Source organism: Sapajus apella, unplaced genomic scaffold (genome assembly GCF_009761245.1).
Source record: "Sapajus apella isolate SASKATOON/1434 unplaced genomic scaffold, GSC_monkey_1.0 scaffold46, whole genome shotgun sequence".
In the NCBI taxonomy this organism is placed as follows: Eukaryota; Metazoa; Chordata; class Mammalia; order Primates; family Cebidae; genus Sapajus; species Sapajus apella.
Window position 1 is genome coordinate 2999405 of NW_022436986.1, and position 13470 is coordinate 3012874.

At 39.1% G+C, this 13470-nt stretch overlaps 1 protein-coding gene across 4 annotated transcripts in view; it reads left to right on the top strand.

Moving 5' to 3' along the window:
* Positions 1–13470, top strand: part of FRMPD1 (FERM and PDZ domain containing 1) — a 102701-nt gene that overhangs the window by 36993 nt on the left and 52238 nt on the right. For 2 of the 4 annotated variants that reach the window (XM_032240101.1, XM_032240100.1), the window contains exon 2: positions 8137–8241. In XM_032240101.1, coding sequence (XP_032095992.1) covers positions 8141–8241 — 101 coding nt within the window. In that variant the 5' untranslated portion in view covers positions 8137–8140. Of the gene's footprint in view, positions 1–3687; positions 3736–8136; positions 8242–13470 lie in introns of those variants that run through there. The other 2 variants (XM_032240102.1, XM_032240104.1) reach the window with 2 other exon arrangements.

Sequence of the window (13470 nt, forward strand, 5' to 3'; positions counted from 1 at the left end):
TTTCCCCATTAATCCTGTCTCTAAATCCCAGAATCCTGTGGAATATGTGTCTTCCAAATGGTGGCCCTTGGGCTCTTTGTGAACCATGATCGTGTGCGCCAACCCCAAGTTTTTATTTAATAAACATTCTTTGATTTTCAATGTGTTTTTATATGACTTGCTTTTAAATCTCCTTTCCTAGACCCCATAGGAAAGTCTGATGCTCAGACATAAGACAGACCAAGTTAATATCAATATCCTAGAATTTCCAATGGACTCGATCTTAGAGAGGGCCTGACTGCGGCAGCTGATTTTTGAAAACAATATCCCATGGGTTTTGCTAGATGTTTATTCTTCTGTCTTCTGTGTTTAGTCTCTGAATTGTCAGGACACTATAACCTACGTTCTTGATCCTCCATGGTAATCATATTTCTCAAAGAAATATGATGTGATTTTGTATCCTTGGCAAAGGAACATTAAATAATCCTTATTATAAAAGAGCTTTTACAAATTGGTGACAAGAAGGCAAACATTCCAGCAGAAAAATAAGAAAAAATCAGAAACAGTAAAGTAATAAGAAATAAATATAAGTGGCCAAGAGGACATGAAAAATATTGAGCTGTGTTAGTAATCAAATAACTTCCAATCAGAGCTGTAATGAGTTCTGATCTGGAAAGACGTACAGGATATATTTGCAGGTTAAAAAATACAAAGTACAGACTACTGAGTATAGCATCCTATTTTTGTAGAAAATATGTGTTAATATACATGATATAGGTACGTCTCTACTAATTCAGGACAGTTAGTATGAATGCATACCAAATTGTTAACTATGTTAACCTCTAGGGGAATGGGTTGGGTACTTGAAGTAGTATGATTATTTTGTATAATTTTCAATGTGCTGGATTTATATATGATATTTAATTTTTAAAATATTTTCCTATATATACAATAAATATATTTTTGTATATATTTATATAAAAACATATATAAGTATATACATATATAAGTATATACATTTTCTGTTTATAAATGTATATTTAATTATATATAAATATATATTTAAACCAATAATTGAATGCTACTTTCCATCCCATGAGCAAATTTTTTTTTTAAATGATAATGTCTAGGTTTTTTTGTTTGTTTGTTTTGAGACAGAATTTTGTTCTTGTCACCTAGGCTGGAGTGCAATGGCGCAATGTCAGCTTACTGCAACATCCACTAAGTTCAAGCGATTCTCCTGCCTCAGCCTCCTGAGTAGCTGGGATTACAGGCACGCGCCACCACGCCCAACTAATTTTTGTATTTTTAATAGAGACAGGGTTTCGCCATGTTGGTCAGTCTGGTCTCAAAGTCCTGACCTCAGGTGATTCACCTGCTTTAGCTTCCCAAAGCCCTGGAATTACAGGTGTGAGCCACTGCCCCCAGCCAATAATGTCTAGTTTTTATAAGAATGTGGAAGATAATTTACTTTTGTCTTCTGTGTTTTTCAAAATATAAACCTTTAAGTCAATAATTTTTATCCTACTGGCAATTTTTTTTTTTTTTTTTTTTTGAGACAGAGTCTTATTCAGTTACCCAGGCTGTAGTATGGTGGCACGATCTCAGCTCACTGCAACCTCCACCTCCCAGGTTCAAGCAATTCTTCTGTCTCAGCCCCCTGAGTAGCTGGAATTATAGGCATATGCCACCACGCCCAGCTAATTTTTGTATTTTTAGTAGAGACGGGGTTTCAGCATCTTGACCAGGCTGGTCTCAAACTCCTGACCTCGCAATCCACCTGCCTTGGCCTCCCAAAGTGCTGGGATTACAGGCGTGAGTCACCGTGCCCCGCCATGGCCAATTTTTTTAAGTAATACTATTCAAAAGCTCTGTCCTGGCGGGAGTGCAAATTGGTAACTTCTTGGAGGCAGTTTGACAATATACATCCAAATTCTTAAAAGTGAACATATGTTTATGTCCAGTAATTTCACGTCTAGGAATTTGTACCCCCCAAAATACCTGGGAAGTAGCCATTTGCCATGAATAAAGATTTTTTATTGTAAAGCTTTCATAATAGTAAAAAACTGGAAACACAAATGTCCAATGATAGATTTATTAAATAAATTATGATATGATTAGAGAAAATAATATGATATAACAATTTTAAATGATGGTGTAAATGCTTAAATATTAACATGGAATGATGTTATGAAATCATAGGTGGGAAGGTATGATATCTCATTTTAATTAAGAAACATATAGGCCGGGCGTGGTGGCTCAAGCCTGTAATCCCAGCACTTTGGGAAGCCGAGGCGGGTGGATCACGAGGCCAAGAGATCAAGACCATCCTGGTCAACATGGTGAAACCCCGTCTCTACTAAAAGTACAAAAAATTAGCTGGGCATGGCGGCGCGTGCTTGTAGTCCCAGCTACTCAGGAGGCTGAGGCAGGAGAATTGCCTGAACCCAGGAGACGGAGGTTGCGGTGAGCCGAGATCGCACCATTGCACTCCAGCCTGGGTAACAAGAGCGAAACTCCGTCTAAAAAAAAAAAAAAAAAGAAACATATAGATGTGTAAGCATGAAAACAATGAAAAATTAACCTGCTAATTGGGAGGTAGGATTATAAGTGTTTTATTTCATTATATTTTTCTGTGTATGTTACTAGAAGCATATATTCTTCAATTTTTAAAACTAAGGTAAAAATCATTAAAAATCATTTAATAAAATAGTATTAAGGGCTTATTCCTGCCCCACACCTCCTCACCCTTTAATTTCTTTTCTTAGAAACTCTTTCAACTCTTCTAGCCATTTCCTCGGGTATTTTCCTGCATATTTCTAAGACTAGAAAAATGCATTCCTATTTTCTAATTTATTAATTTTGAACTTTATCTAATGATTATGATAAATGAGGATTTAGTTCTTAGGCTACTACATTTGCTTCCCTTCACCATATTGTTCCAATATCCTTATATCACTGTTCTTGAGAAACCATTTTTCAATGTTTACATTATCATGATAATGTAAATATTGTTCATTGCTGAGCCAAGTAGTGAACTATAATTTTCTTTTCTTTTTTTTTTTTTTTTTTTTGAGACGGAGTTTCGCTCTTGTTGCCCAGGCTGGAGTGCAATGGTGCGATCTCGGCTCACCGCAACCTCCGCCTCCTGGGTTCAGGCAATTCTCCTGCCTCAGCCTCCTGAGTAGCTGGGATTACAGGCACGCGCCACCATGCCCAGCTAATGTTTTGTATTTTTAGTAGAGATGGGGTTTCACCATGTTGACCAGGATGGTCTTGATCTCTTGACCTCGTGATCCACCCGCCTCGGCCTCCCAAAGTGCTGGGATTACAGGCGTGAGCCACTGCGCCCGGCCCCTATAATTTTATTTTCTTATACAAATTTTTATTTTCCTTGGATTTTATAATTCCCTCTGTTTTTGATCTGTTTTGTTTTTTCGTGTACTTATTGCTAATTCTCCCACACCCTCCAACAGCCTCTCAGTGAAATTTTCTACATCAAACATGTCAAAAAACTTACCCATTTCTATTTCTTTTTCCTAAGACCTCTGTCTTCACGCATCGCAACAGTTGCTCTCTAAGTCTTTTATATAGGTATTACCTTAATGCATCCCTTCACAGTCATCTAGGATGTTTCTTTATCCTCTTATCTATGTTCCATCCCTAACATCCTGGGTCTCATTTCTTTTTTTCTTTACTTCTTTGTTTTGCAGGAGCGCATCCTCTATCAGCATCCTGAAAAGGATACATGAAAAGGTAAATTTTTAGAGAACTGAACATCCGAAAATTTCTTTTGTACTTGATTGGTAGTTTGACAGGGTACAGAATTCTTGATTGAGAATGGTTTTCCTTTAAAAATTTGAGAACTTGAATGGCTCCCAGCTTCCATTGTTATTACTGAGAAGTTTAATGCCATTTTTAATTTCACTTGTTTGTATGTGATCTTTTTTCTCTCTCTCTGAAAGTTAGAAGATATTTTCTGAAATTTTACAATGTTGTTACTTGATGTGGGTCTTTTTTCATTCACTAGGATGGACAATTAGTACATATTCTTAATCTGAAAATTTAAGTTCTTCAGGAAATTTTTATTGAATTCTTTGGCAATTTTCTTACCTCCATTTCCTGTATTTTCTACTTCTGGAACTTGTATTAGATGAATATTACACTTCCTGGATGGATACTACACATTTATAGTCTTTTATGTTTTCTCTGTCTTTGGTTTTAGTTACTCTTCCTATATAGTCTTTCATTGACTGTATTTTTCTGTTTTTGTTAATAATTGAATTTTTAATTCTAGCTGTCTTATTTTTAATTTCCAAGTGTTCATTCTTACTTTCTGATAGTTCCTTTTTTAAAAAAAAATCCTCTTCTTGTTTCATGAACATAATACTTTATCTTTTTGAAGATTTAAGTTGTAGATAGAAATTTTTTTCTTCTGTTTCTACATTGTCTCTGTTCTTATGAATTTTTCTATTTCTTTTGGTCTTTTTTTTTTTATAATGGATGCTTTCTTTAAATATTCATAAGTAAGAGTAAAGGAGTAAAACAAATAATTGGAAACTTTGTATGATGGGTCTGGCTCATTGATTAATACATTTTAATGCAAGGTGATCTGACAGCAAGTTAACTTTTCCTTGGGGGGGGATCCTGAAAATGTCAATATCTGAAGGTATTTTCTCTGATGCTATTCAGTCCTCCAGAGAAGGATCCCCTAATCTTTTGATTGAGACATATCTTTGTCTGTTTTGTGTTGCTATAAAATAATATCACAGATTGGGTAATTTATAAAGAAAAGAAATGTATTTCTCACAGTTCTCAAGGCTGGAAAGTCCAATATTGAGGTGCTGGCATCTGGTAAAGGTCTTCTTACTGTATCATCCCATGGAAGTAGGTGGAAGGGCAAAAGAGTGCACAAGAGAGTGTGGAAAGGGATCAAAGTTATCAGGAACTCACTCCCACAGTAATGGCACTAATCCGCTCATGAGGGCACAGCCTTCATGATCTAGTCACCCCTTATAGGTTCCACTTCTCAACCCTGTTCGACACATGAACTTCAAGGACACATTCAAATCTTCAAACCATAGCGGAATATAAAGTACTTGCTGACAGTATTCAGAGAACTGGGCAAAGGAAGGGGCTAGTGGTCTTGTCATTTAGATAGAGTTTTACTTACTCCTTCTATTTTCATTCCTGCACTGTCTATTGTGCCTAGTCTCCCCAAGCTTATCTTGTTCATTTTCTCCAGAAAATAAGCCTCTTGTCTTCAGTAGGATGGGAAAGAGATAGTTGTCTAGGTGGGTATTCCATATTTTCAGCCTTATGCTTATCCCTGCTTTCTCTTATACTTGCTCCCTCTAATTCCTGAGCCACTGGGCAAATCAGCTCTTCTTTCCTTACCCCTCCCTCTCCCCCTCTCCCTCTCCCCCTCCCCATCCCCCTCCTCCCTCCCCCCTCCTCCCTCCCCCTTCTCCTTCCCTTCGCTCTCTCCCCAACTTTCCATTCCATTCCATTCCATTTCTTGAGATAGGGTCTCACCCTGTTGCCCAGGCTGGAGTGCAGCGGTGTGATCTCAGCTTACTGCTACCCCTACCTCCCAGACTCAAACAATCCTCCTACCTCAGCCTCCCAATTAGCTGGGACTACAGATATGTGGCAGCATACCTGGCTAATTTTTGTATTTTTTGTAGAGATAGGGTTTTGTTACGTCACCCAGGCTGGTCTTAAACTCCTGGACTCAAGCAATCTGCCCACCTCAGCCTCCCAAAGTGCTGAGATTATAGGCCTGAGCTACCACACCTAACCATCAGCTAATTTTTCATCAGAATTCCCCTCTGAAGGCACATAGATTTCTGTTTCCTTTGTTCTGAAAACTCAGTTGACTCTCTTCCAAACACTTTCTTCCAAATATTATTGACATCTGTCATCTACTGTTGTCTTCTCTTCTGTATTCATTATCCTATTGGTTTATATGTTTTTTATTCCTTTATTGTGATTTATAGGATTTAGGAAGAAGAGGTTAAGACCTTGTCTCAGTTCACCCTATTTAATCAGAAATCTACTTTCTGTTATTCTTTTTATATTTTTTTAAAAATGAGATGCCTAGAATGGAAGACAGTATTCAGGTCTCATGTCCCCATTGTAGAGTAAAGCTAGACTGAATATCCATTGATCTAAATGGAATTTATTTTTGATTACAGCCTATGTTCCTGTTAGCCTTTTTACTCATTAATTTGTATTTGGCTTCCATTTGCCTGAAAAGTGTGTCTCTGGGTTTTCAAAGTGATCACTTAGGATGTTTTCATTTTTACAACCTGGTTAGTCTTCTTTCCTTGTATCCCTGTATAGATCCCATGATTCCTCTGTTGATTGCTGCTGGATTCTCTGTGCTAATATTTTATGTAGTATATTTACTTTTATTTTCATAAGGGAGATTGTATTTGTATCTTATTATATTGTCTTTGTCAGAATTGGTATCAGTGTTTTATTGGCTTCTTAAAAAGATTTAGGAATCTTTCCTTTTTTTATGCTCTAGAGCAGGGGTCTCCAATTTCCCAGCCATGGACCAGTACTGATCCACAGCCTGTTGGTAACTGGAACCCACAGCAGAAGTGAGCATTACTGCCTGAGCTCTGCCTCCTGTCAGATCAGCAGCCCATTCGATTCTCATAGGAGCACGAACCCTACTGTGAACTGCACAAGGGAGGGATCTAGGTTGCATGCTCCTTCTGAGAATCTGATGCCTGATGATTTGGGATGATGCCAGTTTCATCCTAGCCCCCCACCGTCTGTGTAAAAATTGTCTGCTGCAAAACTGATCCCTAGTGCCAAAAATGTTGGGGACCGCTGCTCTAGAGCGGTTGAAATGGCATTGGGAGAATATTAACAAAGCTGGCTAAATGCCACATGGTATCCTAGATTGGATCATGGTACAGAAAAAGCACATTAGTGAAAAACTGGCAAAATTGGAACATTGTCTATAGTTCAGTTAATAATATTGTACCAATGTTAATGTCTTAATTTTTACAAAGGTACAATAATTATGTAAGATGTTAATAATAGGAAAAGCTGAATGAAGGGATATGGGAACCCTGTATTATCTTTGCAACGTTTTTATACATCTAAAAATGTTCCAAGATAATTTTTTTAAAAGAATAGGGCTGGGTGTAGTGGCTCATGTCTGTAATCCCCGCACTTTGGGAGGCCAAACTGGGCAGATCACTTGAGGTCAGGAGTGCAAGACCAGCCTGGCCAACATGGTGAAACCCTATCTCTACTAAAAATACAAAAATTAGGCAGGTACAGAGGCATGTGCCTGTAATCCCAGCTACTGGGGAGGCTGAAGAGGAGAATCACTTGAACCCGGGAGGTGGAGGTGGCGGTGAGCTGAGATCGTGCCACTGCACTCCAGCCTGGGCAGCAAAGCAAGGTTCCATTCTCCAAAAGAAAAAAAAAAGAAACTCTGGAAGGACAAATGAAGAACAAGAGCAGTGATTACCTGTGGGGATGGGAGCTGGGTGAGTGGGAACAAGGAAGGATATAAGACAGACTTTTCACTGTCTACATATTTTTCTTTGTGATAAAGAACACTTAACTTGAGATCTACCCTCTTAAATTTTTAAGCACATAATATAGTAACTGTATATCTTTTTTATAAGCTGGTGTTGAATTATATAAGTGAAATACTTATTCAAAAATTAAATATAAAAGATAGAACAAAAGCAGCGGCGCTCAGAAGACTCAGCACAATATGATGAAGAACATTTCCATGTCCATGCAGGTCCTGAGGCAGGCAAAACTGAACCACATTGTCCAGAGTTACTCACACAGCTGGGAGAGGTAAGGACAGTGTCACATGGTAACGAGTCTCTTCCTGTGTGTCACAGTCACAAAGTTTGAGAAATGTTATCAATTTTACTCTCATCTTTATGTTTAACTGTGTAAGATACAAACCCAATCTGTTTGCTGCAAGGTTGAGCGTTGCTAAAGATGTTCACTCTGTGGACACTGAACACCTGTTTATGTTGATTTTAGACAAAAGGGAGTTATTCGATCAGCATGTCTTACAATGGGCAAATACAGAAAGCATCATACTGATTTGTGAAAATCCTCTTGATAATATTTTGGTTAGCATCTTAAGAACACTCTTCTTCCTTTTAGGTAGATGGAAGAGCTGGAGACCAGTTTATTCCAGACACGGAAAGCACATAGAATAGAACAAATGGTGGCAAGATGGCTTCGGCGCTCCCGGGACAGCTCAGGCCGGTAAGGCTCCTGGGTTTGCAGAGATTTCCATCTGTAAAGGTTTGGTGTCTCAGGGGAGGCGCTTGTGCCCGTCCTGGCAGCAACTTGGGATTGTTATCTTCGGCTTGCTTTGTTCTTAAACCGTATGGTGGGAGCAGTATAAACAGGTCAGCAATTTTGCTGGAGTGCTTTTCCCTATACCTTACTCCCAACATGTACCTACACACACACACAAACACACTTACCCCAACTCACACACACATTTACAAACACACTCACACACAGACTTATACACACAGAAATACACTCATACATACTCATACACACATGCATATACACTCTGGAGCACACATTCATATACACACTCTTTTGCTCGCTCTCTCTCTGTGTCACACACACACACCCCTTGTCTTAGTACTTGACGTGAAACTCAGGCAATCTGCTGTTTATATTCTTCCAGTGTCTTCGTTTCCAGCAGCTGTTCCTTCCTTGCAGTCCCTATTTCATTCTAAACCAAAGAAAATGAAATCAAATACAGATCTGATTTCACAGCTACAGGAGAAGTTTAAAATATGGTCTGTTTCGAAGCATTCATTTTTGCTCAGATTTCCCATCTGGCCCTGCCACAGAGATGAAATATTACGTGTCAGGTGTTTCTGGGATACACATTCCTCCTAAGGAACTGGAAACAGCTGTCTTGCTGCTGAGTCATAAACTTTGCTCAGGCCCCACTGCTCTGTGGCCAAGCTCTCTGATCCTCACACACTGAGGTCAGATAAGATGGGGCTGGTAGAATTAGCCCCATTTCACAGATGAAACACCTACGGCTCAAAGAGTGACTTGTTTAGGACCACTTTTACTTCATGCTCAGAAAGCTTAGATGGGTCCCCATTTATTATAGGAGGAAGTTTAAACATTTTTGGTCTGACATTTCAAGCCGCAATCCTTTCCAGCTATGTGTCTTACTACTCTGCTTCCTTCACAGTGTGCTTCAGTTAAAGGGAACTACTCATTGTTCTATTACAAGCACCCTGTCTTCTCCTTCACCCCTTAGACCTGGGCTCCTGTGCCAGATCCCTTCCTCCCATCTCCATGTGGCCAGAATCCCCCGCAGCTTAAGGCCTGGCTGAAGGGCTGGGTCTTCCATGAAGTGTTCCTCAGTCTAGAATCAGGATGAATTTCTCCTGTGGGACCTCATAGTATTTTATTTGTAGCATTGGCATTGTGCTACCCCTGGTGCATTCAACTTATTCGAGCCCATTCATTTTCTTTCTTCTAGGCCTGCCTTCTGTGAGGTCAGGGAAAGTATTGGCCTTCTCTCTGGCCCAAAAGTGATTGTCTTGCAGGAGTGTTGTAGCTGGTCTGGAAGTGCTTAATGAATGAATGGCAGAACTGCTAAGCATGTTGTTTCCCACGGTGGGGTCTGCAGAACCTAGTCCTGTGTGATGCTGCTCCATGAAAAGAGATTCTGTGGCCATATATGTTTGGGAAATGATGCGTCCTATATCCTACTTCTGCCTCCCCCACTTGGTGATTTATTATACACATTATGCACATAATACAGATTAAAGGCTCCAAGAAGTCCCGCAGAAAAAGAGATCTGTTTAACTTGACGTTGCCTAGATATTTGACTTGGAACCCTCTTAACGTCCGCTTTCTCACGACTGTAAAGGAAAGGTAATGCTGACCTTTAGTAAGTTTTTTTCCCACATCTTTTTTGAGATGTATGACCATACAATTTGCCCATTTAAAGTGCACAATTCACTGATTTTTAGTATATATTTGTATATATACAGAATTGTGCAACCATCACCGCAATCTAATTTTAGAACATTTTCAAACTATAAAAAGAAACCCTTTGCCCCTTAGCAGTCACTTCCCGTTCTCCCCTCCGCTAATTTACTAATTTACAGGTAACCACTAATTTACTTTCTTTTTTTCTTTTTTGAGGGAGAGTCTCACCCTGTCACACAGGGTGGAGTGCAGTGGTGTGATCTCAGCTCACTGCAGCCTCTGCCTCCCAGGTTCAAGCAATTCTCATGCCTCAGCCTCCCACATAGCTGGGACTGCAGGCGCTTGCCACCATGCTACTTTCTATAGATTTGCCTATCCTGGACATTTCACATAAATGGAATTATACAGTATGTGTTCTTTTGCTTAGCATAATGTATTATTTTGCCTAGTATAATGTGTTCTTTTGCTTATCGTACTGACATGGATCAGTATGACATGTCATACTGTGGATCAGTATTTCATTCTTTTTTATTGTCAAATAATATTCCATTATGGAATATTTTCTTTGTTCATTCATCAGTTGGTTTAACATAAACATTTGGGTTGATATATAAAGCTAGATAAGATTAGATAGGTAGATAGATATGTATGTGATATGAACATTTGAGTTCTTTCTACTTTTGGACCATTATGAATAATGGTGCCATGAACATTTATGTAAAAGTTTTTGTTTAAACATATTTTCAGTTCTCCTGAGTATATACTTAGGAGTGGAATAGTTGGGTCACTTAGTAACTCAATGTTTAGTCTTTTGAGGAACTGCCAGATGGTTTCCCAGAGTGGCCATACCATGCTACCTTTCCACCAGCAGTATATGAGTGTTCCAGTGCCTCTATATATTTGCCAACACTTGCTGCTATCTTTTTTATTGTAGCCATCCTAGTGGGTATGGAGTGGTGTCTCATTGTGATTTTTATCTGCATTTCCCTGATGGTTAATGATATTACACACCTTCCCATGTGTCTAGGGAGTTTTGCTTTCCAAGTGCTTGAGAAAGAGAAGAACAAAGAGAGAAAATTTCCTGTCAGTGCCCATGGAAGACATAATGTCCATGTTTCTAGGATAAATCACATGTACCGTTGTATGAATTTCTTCTCATCTCTAATCCTGGATGTCCTCAGATTGCTTGAAAATGATCATAACTGAAAAAGCTAAGTATAGGGTAAATAATTTCATTTTCCAGGAATAGACTAAATGGTACCACCTACCACCTTAGTCAAGAAACCTGAGCATCATCCTGACTCCTTGAATCCACCCCATCAGCAGCTCCTCTCAGTTTGCCTTCAGAACTGTCCACCTCTCTGTCCCTGGGAGCCTTGCTAGGATCACTCACTTGATTTTTCTCTGTTCCAGCTGATTCTCCACTTTGCAGCTATCGTGGACTTTTCAAAGTGTAAGATGTTCCTGCCCAATGTTAGCCCCCAGCTCTACCCCACCCTAAACCATTCAATGACTCACCTACCATTTTGCCATGACCTATAAGTCTCTTCACAATCTGTCCCCAGCCCAAGTGTCCAACCTCACCTTGTTCCTCTTGCTCCCTTGCTCACCCTTCTCTTTTGTTTTGCTTCTTTTCAATACCTAGAACTCATCAAGCTCTTTCCTATCTCAGGGATTTTGCACTTGCTGTTCAGTTGGCCTGGAAAATTCTTTTACTTCCTCTTTTTATAGCAGGTCTTTCTCTATCAGGTTACATTTAAACATCACCTTCTTTAGAAGGCCTTTCCTGACCACCTAAGACACAGAGAGTACATTCTCCTGCTTGTTTCCTCCAGGCTACTTGCCCACTCATCACACTTTATAATGATGTATGTATTTATTTACTTGTTCATTATCACCTCTGCCATCATATGGCTTTTCTCCCCCAAACTTCCTGTCATATATGAGACCAGGGACCCTGACTTTTGTTTCTGCCCTAACAGAGTGCATACTATGTAACAAACGTTCAATAAATTTTTACTGATTAAGGGCTTTCGTAGTAGGGGACTGTATTATTCATTGAAATATATTTAAAATGTCCACACCTCCTTCTTCCAAAAGGAATTTTTCATGATTACAGTTTTGAAACATGTGGGAACATTAAAATAAGAAATGTTATAAATAGGTTGCAAACCAATCAGACTAAGGATTTAGCATTTGAATACTAACAGCCCTGAATTTCCTGGTAGCTGGGGCAAGAAATCAAGGAAGTGTATTGAAATGTCTTCTGTAGTGCAGAAAGAGGAAATATAGATATGCATCTGGAGTCACATAATTTTACATGAATATTTTAGCAATTCTGTTTTTTTTTCTGACTTTTAAAAACTCAAGTCATTTCAGCCAGTTGTACTTGCTTTACTTGCCATTGGCATTTTTTTCCCTGTAAAATTTAAATTAGCACCCGGCTAATTTTTGTATTTTTAGTAGAGGCAGTGTTTCATCATGTTGGCCAAGTTGGTCTCAAACTCCTGACCTTGAGTGATCCACTGGCCTCAGACTCCCAAAATGCTGAGATTATAGGCGTGAGCCACCTTGACCAGCCTCATTGCCTACTAAACTGAGCTTTTATTACACTTCATTTTCAATGTTTTTACTGTTACCCATTATTCCATCATATTAACTTTAGAAACATTTTATTATACTATTAAAACAAATACGCATGAGATTTACTGAATTCACTCTGTCTCTCTGTTGTTTTTTTGTTTTTGTTTTTGTTTTAAGTCAGGCTCTTGCTCTGTTGCTCAGGCTGCAGTGCAGTGGGGTAATCTTGGCTCACTGCAACTTCCACCTCCCAGGTTCAAGTGATTCTCGTGCCTCAGCCTCCCAAATAGCTGAGATTACAGGTGCGTGCCACCACACCCAGCTAATTTTTGTATTTTTGGAAGAGACGGGGTTTTACCATGTTGGCCAGGCTGGCCTTGAACTTCTGACCTGAAGTAACCTGCCCACCTCAGCCTCCCAAAGTGCTAGGATTACAGGCATGAGCCACTGCACCCCACCAAGATTTACTGAGTTCTCTTATGCTTAATCTAGAAATATTAGTTTTATAGAGCAAGATCTAAAGAAACATAAAGAGCTTAACGCGACTTTGTGCTTTCTTCACTGCTTGGTTTTATCCTTGGGACTTGAAAAGAAGATTTCTTTTAACTTATCTTGAATGTTAATACTAATGAACATACATGCATGTCTACACACACAATGATACAAGGCACATACCTGCATACATGTGTACACACCTACATGTGTGCACACAGGGACAGACGTGTACACCCACACCCAGACACACATTTTGGCATCTTAGTGTCAGAAGCCCTTGCTGCTGGTCTTATGCACTTTCCAAATTTACTTGGTTATTACAACTGTAAGTAGTCTATTAATTTTTTTTTTTTTTTTTTTTTTTTTTTTTTTAGCCGGGTTTTTTATTTTTTTTACAAAGATAGGATGCCATTGGCGGGTTGTGGCTACACGCAGAAGCCG